At 26.4% G+C, this 13,103-nt stretch overlaps 1 protein-coding gene across 1 annotated transcript in view; it reads left to right on the plus strand.

Moving 5' to 3' along the window:
- The first annotated feature begins 309 nt into the window (after positions 1-309).
- LOC107449899 (cell adhesion molecule Dscam1) overlaps positions 310-13,103 on the plus strand; it is a 269,009-nt gene continuing 256,215 nt past the window's right edge. The window contains exon 1 of the mRNA XM_071184247.1: positions 310-1,004. Within this exon, the coding sequence (XP_071040348.1) occupies positions 911-1,004 (94 nt within the window). The 5' untranslated portion in view covers positions 310-910. The remainder of the gene's footprint in view (positions 1,005-13,103) is intronic.

Genomic DNA, 13,103 nt, shown 5'->3' on the forward strand with positions numbered 1-13,103 from the left:
CTTCCAACTCCTGTACAATCTTTATTTGCTACAAGAAACCCACAAATGGTTTTCTTTTCCCTCATTTTTATAGTCCTGTATAACTCTTTCAGCAAAACCGTCTTCCCAGCTCTAGTGAAAACGTTCGTATCCTCGTAAAATTTTAATGCGGTGAAAACAGTCGGAACGGGAGGTTTTTATGCCAGGTTATAAAACAGCCCCACCATGGACCGCAAGTTGCTTTCTGGGATAAACACTCCCGCTATCGCAACGACCTCTCGCGGATTTTATATCCCTTTTCCCGATTCTGCCCGGAAAACTACGCGCTGCCTAGTCACATCGGAAAAGGTTTCTGGATCGAACGTGCAGTAATTGATGTCCGGTGTGAAATAGTTTCCATGCTCCAATCCGAATAAACACGTGTATTCTTGCAATTCTTTAGAACATTTTTACGCAGACACTTATGGATTTGTTAAATTTGGTGTATTTAAATGATGGCTTTGATGTTTAATGATATTTAGAATATATTGAAGGTTATATTTTAATGTAAATGGTTGTTGTGGATTGTGCTTTGAAATGCATTCTCAAAATTGTTGATTCTTGTTGATGGGATTCGTAATCTAATCTGTCATTGCTACTTTTTGTTGGTGTGAAATTGTTTATTCAAGAATTACACTCAACACACTTTCAAACAGCAAATGTCAGGTTATATGAATTGGATTCAAACAATATCTTGTTCATACTTCTATTTGACAAACTGAAGCATTTTATTTGCTTGAATTTTCATTACTAACTTGATTACTGTGATTCAATCTCTACTGCTAATTAAACACAAGAATTTATACAGTATACTGTAAGTTTTCAATGCTATGTGACTGTAATATTACTACACTGTGATTTGGAAGTTTAAGTATTATTACTTCAGTGTAAAATGAAGTTTGGTTTACAAATGGGTTTTGCTGTGCTGCTCCATTGTGAAAAGAGGGCATATTTCATTTTGTTGATGATTTTTCTCCTCGCACGCGGTAAGTAATATCTTTTATTATTTCTGATACACTTAACATTAAAGCGAGTAGATGTATTTTATTACTTTAAAACAACTCTTTTAAAAAAAGATTAACACAATCCTTTGTTCTTGTATTTATGGTTTAAGAGTTCAAAATTTTACTATTAAATATACTCAATCAATTAATAGTTTCAAATATTATACGAAATAACGGCATATTTAATAGCGAATAAATGCTTGCTTATTATAAGAAAGTAATTTTTAATTATGCAGATATTTAAAAAAATAACACATCCATTAGTATTTGTATTATAATTTAATTCGGATAAAGTATTTAATTTATCCAATTTCTCAAATTAATAATTTTGAAAGCCATTGCATAAATTAACCAATTAGTTGTTTCAGATATTAAATAGTAAAACTAATAAATTCGAAAGATTATTTACATTTGTCTACAGTTAATGCTGAGAAAAATGATCAACTAAGGTAAAAAAAATAATAAAAACTATATTATGTAAAATTACCAACAATACATACTGATAGTTTTTTCAATAATAAAAATTTAAAGTTTCGATTTTTTGTTGTTGCCAGTAAGCGGCATCAGTTTAGCGTCTCTAACTCGAAAATTGTTTAATATCAAGTTTGAATTATCTATATACTATATTAATTGGATGATAGGTTGCAATTTTAGCTTGGTATTTTTTGATGCGTTTCTTTAAAATTAGTTTACAAAGTAATTTGAGAAAAAAAAACAATGAGGGTATATAATCATTTAGTTGGTTATTTTTGGATGTATTCGAAGTCTGAATCGTGCCCTCAATGCTGTTTTATTCAAATAAAACGTAATAAAATGCTTATAGTTTTATTAGAAAATGCTGTTCTGAAGGTTTATGAGAATCTCATTTTCACTCTGACACATTGAAAATTAATTACTTCGTATGTAAAAAAAAATATATCAAAATTCTTAAAATAAATAATATCTAATTTTCTTGCTAAAAAATGCGGAATTTTTATATTTATAACTCATTATTGCAGCGACACGAAATAAATCTCCATAAACTTATTTCATTTAAGAATCTCATAATTAACTTATTTAGTTACTTTGATTTTTAAGCGAATTACTTTATAGTGAATAATTGATTTCGACTCCTTTTTTTTTGGTTAAACCTATAAATTAATTGAAGAACATTTCCGGCATCTTTCATGACGATAAAAGTTATAATTTTGTGCCACCAAAAAATATTTAACCTTTATTTATGTTTTGTTAACATTATACATTTTTTACATTATACATTACTATTATATATTATACATGAACCAGTTTAGAAAACAAGATATTTAACAATTACACATGGGTATATTTCTAACTAGAATATTCATAAAAAAACACTTTGAAATCAATGTAAATGAACTATAACATTTTTCAACAGTAAATCGTTGTTGCATTTTCAATATTTAAAAGAATATGAAACAATAATAATGCTAAAACAGTCCAGTTATAGCCTTGAAAGAGCTGTTGAGCAATAATAATCTAAATTGTTTAAGGAAATGCAATGTGTTTAATGCATTAAAATTCTTTTTAATATACAAAAAAAAATATTTTTACAACAGTTTGATACAAGAGCAATATTGTGGAAAAACACGATGGCATAAGTTTATGGTAAATATTATATATCTTTGAAATTTATTAAACAAAATAAAACGTAATAAAATGCTTACAGTTTTATTAAAAAATGCTGTTCTGAAGGTTTATGAGAATCTCATTATTCACAGGCATTATTCAAGTACTTAAAATTCGTCATTTATCTTCACCATTTAAATCTAGACAGCTGAATAATTTAAGTAGAAAATAAATAAATTTTACTAAACCAAGATTTCAAAAAAACGTTTTTACTGTATCATTGTTTACTGTTAACAAGTTCAAGAATTCGCTAATATTTTAAAAAATAATAAAAATTATAGCGTTTATAATAGTTAAATGTTGTAATTATACAAACCTAATGATAAACTGGATGCTGCTTAAATCTTTGATGTTGAAATGATCTGTTGTTTCACTGCTTTTCTTACGAAGCTCGTCATTCGTGGGCAGTACAAATTATTGATTTTAAACCAAACTTTTGAATAAGTTACGCAAATTTTAACTTCTTAAATTGGTTAACTTTAATAAATCTTCATATAGTAAAGCCTCAATAGATGGCATTGCTTGTCCATACTCTACGTGACAGGTTGTTTTCCAGGCAATCATTTGATAAATGATTATAGTTGTTACTCTAAATAGTAACCACGGTTTTCTTTAATAAAGATTTTATTGCGACTTGTTTAAAAAAAATGTTTTTTTTTTTTATTGTTTCAATGATCTTGTTTTAAAAACTGGGCGATTATTAATGGACCGTCCTTGAAAATTGACAGGTTTTTCAAAACATTTTCCTAATGTTCATAAATATGTGCGTTTTTAATTTTTGTTCTTTAATATTTCATATTTAATACATTTTATAACGGAATATTGATTCGTAACTTAATAGTTATGGGTTTTTATAAGGTATGTTTCAATTTTTTTTCCATGCAAAGTTTCATGAAACATTATTCAACGGTAAGCATCTACAAATCAATATCCATACATGTTTTGCAATGTGTTTGTGCATATCGTGTAAGAATATTTTAACTCTATTGTGCAATTTTATTTTTAATTCTCGAAGAGAAAAATAATTCGATTTAAATTTATATTAGTTTTTGTGTCCATTATCGTTATTCAGATTATAAACTTTATAATATTTCAACTGCTTTATCATGTTATTTTTGTTTTATCATTTTTTCCCCTTAAATTAAGCTCCCTTTTTATTAAATAAGGAGTTTAATTTCATAAGATCTGCTACGCTTAAACTTTTGTTTACTAATTTCAACAAAGTCAGCAATTATTTTTTTAAATCAAACTAATAAAAAGTTAATATTTATTTAGACACAAAAATCTGTATTTAATATTTTTTAAGAAATCAGCAAATCAAATCACATAATAAGACATTTTTAGCAAATCAAGCACATAACAAGATGCTTAATTTTTAAGTTCAGATTTCATTTATCTGTACCACTAGAAATAAAAATACTATATTAAAATTGCATTTTAATAATATTGTAGGAAATCATATACAAAAAAATTTCCTGGTCAAATTTCGGTAAAAAGTACGAGCACACAGGATACCGGTACTTTTTACCGTAAAATATTTTTTTACCGGAATATATGTTGCGAAACAAAATAAAAAACTGACATACTTTAACTTATACAATAATAATTATCGTAAAATTACTGAATTACTCTTATTTAATAAATAATATCGTCAAAATTACTGTATAATTTTTTCCGATAAAAATAGATTTTACAGATAATGCACGCGCTGATGGATGACGCATCTGCTAAAGTGTGGGTACCATAGACCGTAATTTGAGCCGGATTTTTTTGCCGTGTACTGATAAATACCTTTTGCAAAAATAAACTTGTGCCTTATATCTTATTAGTTTTATCAATATGCTTTTTATTAATAACTTTATGTCTTAAATTCTGAAATCAATTTTTTTTCTTATAAATAATTATGCAACGAAAAAACACCTACACACACGCAATTTCAAACTTAGTTAAATGTAACAGAATAAGTTTAAATAATATTTTAACACCAAATACAAATGAATAAGTTTAAATTATAGAGTAATTTTATTATTATTTCTCAAAAGGTCACAGTACCTAAAAATTGACCCAAATATCGAATTTTTTTATTGCTGATTTCAAAATTTCAAACGATTTTAAACATTGTGAAAAAAATTTCACCCTTCTATCTGCATTATATAAAAAGTTATAAGTGTTTTTATATTACGTTGTGTGCCAAAATTGATCAGCAGACCGCTTGACAGTTGGTTTCGGTTTCCGCATCTTGTTGATCTAACCAACCAACTACCTTCTACAAAAATCTATAAGATAAGCCTTTTTCTATTTCGATTTAGTCGTCAATTGATTATCAATTGCTCTCCTAGTCCCAACGATTTAAAGTGAATTGATTTGCTTAGCAATCTATAAATTAGCTGCGTGCAATTTATCGTTTCCCGTCAGTTTACAATTAGTCGTTCGTTATTTTTTCATATATTTTGTGCAAAAAAAGGTCTTTTTCTAAACCAATCTGTTAAATTTAATACTTTTGTTTAAATCTTAGTCTATTTTTTTATTTATTTTGCTTGTTTATAATCTTTTGTTGACGTTTCATAACGATGCCAAGACCAAAGCGTTCGTTAGTGATTGCTAGGCAAAATACAAGTGTATTTTCGAGAAATAAAATACAATTATATGAGCACACTAATTTATAGTTAATTGTTAGTTCAATTATAAATTATTTCTCAATGATTTTTAAAGATAAAATCCAGCAAAATTATTCAAGAGTGCAATTATTTTAAATAGGTCTTTTATCTATACCTCTAATTATGGGAGATTTAAAAAAATGGTTATTAATTTTACAGGTTATTAATTTTACATCGTGAGCTATAAAATATTTTTAACTAAAACTTAATAAATGTAGATTCTTTCAAAGAATTACCATGAAAAGGATGTATATTCTTGAAACAAATAAAATTGAAATACCCCCGTTTTAAGAGTTTACCATTTGTTTCGGTTTGTAATTCATTTCTATTACAATATTTCACTCTTTTGTTGTTACATTGAAATCGTTTCTGTCTTCAAAGAGAACTTTTAAACCAGGATTATCTTTATAAAAGAAATTAATTTTAAAACAATTGTTATAAAATAAAGAAAATAAATAGATATCTGCATACATTGTTCAAGATTAGGATATAAATTTTGTCAAAAATTGTTCTAATGTTGTTTGCTTTCAACAATAACAAACAATTGTGCATTGTCACAATGAATAAATATTTCTCTCTCGTTCAATAAAGATATTTATTTTGCTTGATATTTATTAGCAATTTAAGTAACTCCTTAAGAAATGCAAATAATTCTACAACTGCTTTCATAATTTCTCGTAGCTTAATAATATTTAAAATGTCTTTGCTCAATACAAGTTTTAAAGAGGCCTCTTATGCTTTAAGAAAATTAAAAAAGTTTAATTATTGAAGTTTAATAGCAACAACCATTAAATTATTTTATTTTTGATATAATTCTTAGTGTATTCTAGAAAGTTACAGCTTATAATATATTTAAAACAATAGAAAATTGTGGATTTTAGAGGAACTATTTGAACAGAACTAAAATAAATCAGTCTTTTAATAATTCTATTTTTAAAAAGTTTTTACAACAACTTCTAAATTGTGTAGCAAGTAATATTAAGATGATATTTAATCCTAACTTGGTTGGTTTAATTCGTTGATTTGATCCTACATTTCATTGATGATTTGTAGCATTTAAAACTAAACTTGATTGAGTGACCAAACAATTATTCATAATACCGAAAATTTTAATTAACCATAAAGTGTTTTTTTTATAAATTTTCAATTAATCGTTAAGTGTTTTAGATAATCATAAAGTAACTTATTTAATCCCAGAATTGCTTAGTTTTACCATACACAGAGAAAAAAAAAGGTAGGGCTAAAACTGCCAGAATATGGGAAAAGGTTTCGTGACACCAAAAGGCTGGATAATTTCTACCGTAGCGCTTCGGTACTGGATTTGGTTAAGTTAGCAATGAAACATGGTTTTATTATATGTGCTGTGTGACAGCCTGCATAAAAACCATATATTAGGTTAAATTTACTTTTAAGTTTTGCACTTTTAACTAAAAATGTGACAAAAAAAGATTAATTTTAAATTTGCAGAAATTCCAGGAATCTGTTATTATTTTAATGGAAGATTTACCGAAAAAAATAGTTTAAAGATCATATATTTTGACTTTAATAACCAGAATTATGAATTATAGTTTCTTCACCAGAAATATCATTACCATACCGCACGGTAATTTCACCAGAATTGTTTTTTCCGTGTATCAAGCTTTTTAAATCATATAATATTTTAAGTCATCATTAATTGCTTTTCTAAGTCATAAATCATTAAATGGCTCTATATAATGATACAGTGTTTTATTAATTCATTAAATGGTTTGTTTAATTGCAAAAATCTAATATTGCAATTAGTGGTAAATTATAAATTTTATTGATAACAGCACACTTTTCTGGCTTGTTTGTATTTTTTGTTTACCCTTTTTATACCATTTCTTAACCTTCTTTGCTGTTTGTTGTAATATTCTTTGCATCAAAAAACCAGTTTCCTCATGGTTTTAAATGGTAGAGAGTTGCGTGGCTGGGAAATTACGGTACAATTTTATCCAGGGGCTAAACGCTGGAAGGGTTAAATAGAACTTTTAAATTTGATCTTTTGAACTCTAATCAAAAATGAAAAAAAAAAGAAGAATTTTCTGCTTAGTATTTGAGCACAAAAAAATAAATCACATTCAGAATCTGACATATTACACAATGAAACAACAAGGTAAGTTTGATTGCTGGAGAAAATAATCAGGAGCTGAAAGACTATTATTTGAAACACCAAGGTTTCATCTTTCAATTAAACCTATTTTGATGCTTAATACATCTACCTACTTTTAAAAATATAGCTTGGATTTCAAATACGTTTTTTTCTCGCTTAAGTATCAATTCGCTATCCTTGATGTATATACTTAAAGGGTTTAAAAAATACATGCTAATAGTTGGGTTTATGGAACACCCTATTTATAATTTGACTGAAGGCTATTGATATAACTTATACAATTGCAGGCTTTGGAATAAATTTCCCGGTTAAATAATTAAAATAATGAAAAATAAATATTTCGTGGCCTTAAATAGCATGGTATTGGTAAAGAATCAAATAAAAAATTGAATAAAAAATAAAATAAAAATTGTTAAACGATATTCTTATTTCGAAATCAGTGCAAATACGTAACATATACCTATGCGTCACATATTGTCCAACGCATAACTTTGAAATACGTAATTTATAATTAAATAAAAATATCGGTCTTAAATGAAATTTAATTTATTGCATATAAAAATTTCAAGATTTGTAATATATTTTTGAGTCTAAGTCCGACCAAGCGTGATAATTAACAAGACTGAGTAAGGTTGGAGTTTAAAAAGTATAAAGCTATTATAATAAAATTTTTATTGAGGAAGAAAAAAATGCTCAAAACTACTAGAATTTGATAAAAATTAGCGTGTTTCTGACTCTATGGAGACACCACAAAGTTCGGTTAATTTACCGAAGCGCTATGAGAATTATTTTGGTAAAATTAATAATAAAATACGGTTTTATAATACGTGATAAAATTTAGTAAATGTAATAATATTTTATCATTTTATCACGATACCTTAGAGCATGGCATAAAAAACATTTATTCTGTTAAATTTCGGTGTATTTTTTACTAAATGTGTGGTAATAAGAACTATAATTTTGAAAACTTAAACTTCCGGAAAGCCATTACCATATGGACGAAAAAATTACCAAAGAATTGTTTTCAAATGGGCATATTTTGGTTTTATGAACTAGAATTATAAATTTTTTTTTACCAGAAATGTCATCTCCATACAGTGTGGTAACTTCATATAATTTTTTTCTCCAAGTGAGATTAGAAAACTAAATAAAATATGCTAATCTGATCATTGTTTTAAGAATCAAAATATTATCTATTGTTTTAAGAATCAAGATATCAAAATATTGTTTTAAGAATCAAAATATTGTTTTATTAACAAAATGTCAAAATATTGTTTTAAGAATCAAAATATCAAAATATTGTTTTATTAACAAAATATCAAAATATTGTTTTAAGAATCAAAATATCAAAATATTGTTTTAAGAATCATTTATTGATTTTTACTCTTAATAACAATTATAATTTTTACACTTAAATTTTTCTCTTAATAATTTTCATAATTAACTGATCTGATCTGATTTTTTTTGTACATTTGTTTAGGTTAAAAGCTGTAATAAAGTATAAGAAAAATTCCTCATAGCTCTGATCCCTTCTCAGACCCGAGCTTGAACTTTTGAGTAAATATTCTAGATCTAGATCTCACAGATCTAGTCTTGTCTTAGATCTAAATATGGATTGTTAGTTAATATATTAATTTATTTACGTAGTTAATATATTATTTTATGTAGAAAATACAATGCATATTTCACCCGTTTTGTTACTAGAGCAAAGATTAATTAAGAAATATTCATCAATTCTTGTTATTATTAAGCAAATATCTGCTCATAAGGAATTGTGAAATCAATTTCAAATTAATATTCTAACGATCAATTAAGCACTTCCCTTTATTTCCATTTGCTATCGAAAACACTTTTGAAATTAAGCAGATTTCGTCATTAATAAGTGCAAGTTCAGCCTAAATTAAAATGCATTGATTTGCATGCAATCAATCAAGCTCTGTATCCCAGAACGTTATCGGATCGAGAAACAATATAACTTCATCTTCTCGCTTTAACCTTACTCTCCAGCATCTTTACACCTTCTCATTTAATTGCAGACGACGATCGATATAAAAAGAATGAACACCATTTCATTTATCTTGGAATGAAGTTCCTTTTTCTCTTATTTCTCCATTGTGGGTGAAAGCGTGAAAAACGATTACACGCTTTTAATGGCCTAATATATTTTCATCTGTTTTTTTCCCTATACAGCTGCTGAGATTTCTGCCTGAGCAAATATTTATTTTTATATCTCTTTTTTTCTTCACGTTTTGGTAGTGTTTTTCGCTATTTTTAATGAGCTTAGAAGAAAATATTACATAGAAACAGAGAAAAATGCTGTGTAATTTGCGAAAGAAATGGCTAGTATGCGCCATTAAAAAAATGGAAACAGCATGTGCAATATCATTAAAACTGAACATTTCAATTCTGAAACTCTTCACTTTTATTTTAATTTTCATATTTTATTTTTTCTTTGTACATTTTTTCTTAATATTCTTGTCTTACATATGAAATTACATTTATTCTTGAAAAATATATTTTTTTTTAATAATCTAGAAGCAGTTTTAGTTCATTCCTTACAACATTAATTGTTAGAGTACTTGAAGTCACAAATAGATATACGCTCCAATGAACTTGTTGAATTAGTGAAAGAAAATGAGTTTCCATTAATGTAACACATTTATGGCTTACATAGGTGACATATAGGAAAATGCATGCATGCTGATAAATAAAATTTTATGATTGTAACACATTACTTTATTAATTTATGTACTTTATTTAATTTTTAGTATTTTATTCTAATAAGTCTAGTTCCACATATGAATTTATGCGCATTCATATAAAATAAGTATGCTTTTTTATGTAAAACTAATATTTAAACATTTTCATCTGATTTTTTTCTTGAAAACATTGCTTAGAGACAGAGTGATAGCGAAGAAAATGGCTAGTATGCATCATTAAAAAAAAATCAACAAATGCAGTGTTATTAAAACTGAATGATTTATTTTAATTCCCCTTTATTAAAGTCCACTCATTTGAATTTGCACTTTTTTTAATAATCTCGATACAATTTGTTAATTTTTGCGCCATTAAATGCTTGCATACTTTGCAGTAAAATAAATATGCACTCCAATGAACTTTTTAAATTAGTGAAGGAAAATGAATTTCCATTAATGGAGCGTACCTATAGTGTACACATCGGCATATAGGAAAATGCATGCTGGCTAATGAGTTTTCATTAATTTAAAGTATTCCTTTTATTATAATTTAAATATTTTATTTTAATTTTGTGGCTTTTCTATTTAAGAAAAATTTAGCCTTACGTATATAATTATGCACATTCTTTGCAATTTAATTTAATTTTTTGCATCACTAATTACTTGCGTATTAACTGTATTAAATGAACTTAGGTTAACGTAATAGGTTAACGTAACATATTTAAAATGAGTTAACGTTACATATTTACGCCACAAATAACATGCAATATGAGTTTCTGAAGCTTATACGTAAGTAATGTTTTTTTTTCTAATTCTATTCGACAAAAATTGTTCACAAGTTTTAATAACATAGAAAATTAATAATCTATTATTGTTCCCCTACTGTATTATTTAATTTACTTAATATTATGGTTATCATACAAGTTCGTTTTTAACTCTTCTCTTAAAGATTAATAGTTTTATGGAAATAGGAAGTTCATGTTGTGCATATTCTTTACCTTCTGATTTTTTAACAAGAAAGAGTTTTCTTTATAGAATTCAAAAAACAAAAACAAAAAAAACAGTGTTTTGTGTGCAACAAAATACTTTTCTCGAAAATACAGACTGTTATGCCTAGAGATCATTCTAATGGTGAATCCTCGACCTAATCGACTAGTGAATGTCTAATAAGTATTTTATCGTAAGTTTATTGAGGTATATGTCAGAAAGCGTATTTTCTGGACCTTGTCATTAGCATCAACTTAGTATCTGAACTATCTCATCTTATATTTTATGCAGCTCTATAACATGTTTAAAATAATATCATTCATTCTATATTATATGGAAGCTTTAGAACCATTATTACTTTAGATTTGTAATTTAAAATCTTATTTTCGTAAGCACTGTAATATGGATTTCTGATAATTTGGAACACTATCATTTGTACAGAAGGGAACAAATAAAGAAAATTAGACTTTTTAACCCTGTCCATTTCTGAATCTCTTTTACCTCATGGCAATACAAGAACGAAACGGTAAAACTAACTTAAAATGAATGAAAACAGCACTTTGTATTTAAAAGAACCCATGATTTAGATCAATTTATAAAAATAAGAAAAACTATAAGCTTTGTACGCTATATGGAAATTCCGTACTTTTTGAGGGAAAGAAATATCAAATTTACCTGAATATGATAAGATTTATCGTATGTATGGCTCTATATGAACACAAAAATGCTCTGTAATTTTTACTGAAGCGCTATGCCAAGGATTTCTATGGTAATAATCCATTCCAATGCTAAATGCTATTCGGAATGCTGTTGATAAAATTACCAAATTTTCACGCATTTACCAAATTTAATCACATATTTTAAAATTTTATTTTATCGTTAATTTTGCCACCAAAATCATTGCCAAAGTACTTAGATAATAATTACCGAGCTTTTTGGAGATCTTACAGAGCCTGAAATATGGCAAATTTTACCCTATTCTATGAGTTTTGACCATACCTTTTTTCTCAGAGAACTGAAGAACTAACTTGTCTCGGTTTTTTAAAATAATGATTTTCTCTTTTATTAAACTATTGTTTTGATCCATGCAAGCTCAATAAAGTTACATAATAAACGACGTTTCTTAAAGGGAAGAAAAGCATATTACTTAAGTCATTTTTTTACGTTTAAAAAAATAAAACCATTTTCTTCTTTAAGAAAAAAAAATATGTCAAAATCTTTTTCAAATGGTCGAAAAAGAAACAAAAACTGAAAATATTGAAATTTTTTTTTCAATTCAGGACTAAGTTACGTGTGAAAATTTAGTATTTTAGTTTGTCGGAAACTTCATAGACGATAAATTCTATTTTAAGGTGAAATGACAATTAATTATGCTTTCAAGAGTCAGGAAATGATTAGAACATATTTCAACCAATCATCGGAATCCAGTGTAAATAATAGTTCTCAAGTTAACCGGAAAACCTAAAAGCTTATTCATTGAACGTGTTAAAAAACAATTTTTGTTCAGTTAAGAAAATTATTGTCTTTTTGTTTTAATCTATCATGCACAAAAACAGTATCTATTTTTTAAAAATTTCTTCTTGACTTTTTTCATATCACTGAACATATTTGTATACCGCCTAATATTGGTCCAGCAGTGAATTTAAGGAACATCAGTCAATTAGTTATCTATTTTTTAAAAAAAAAATGCTAAAAATTACTCTAAATAATAAAATTTATTAAATTGGTGAAGTCATTTAGTCAATATATTGCTTTTTCAATGACTTTAGATAAAAAAAACATAGCAGATATTGAAATTACCATTATTATTTTCTTAGTAAGTTAACTATAACTTTCACTTAATAAATTGTAAAAATAATATGGATGAATAAGAACATTGAAAACAAAAATTTCATTTTTTTTTCTTTTTAGCTCTGACATCTTAATCAGACATGTTTCAGCAAGCTTATATATATATATATATATA

This window comes from Parasteatoda tepidariorum, chromosome 8 (genome assembly GCF_043381705.1).
Source record: "Parasteatoda tepidariorum isolate YZ-2023 chromosome 8, CAS_Ptep_4.0, whole genome shotgun sequence".
Classification (NCBI taxonomy): Eukaryota; Metazoa; Arthropoda; class Arachnida; order Araneae; family Theridiidae; genus Parasteatoda; species Parasteatoda tepidariorum.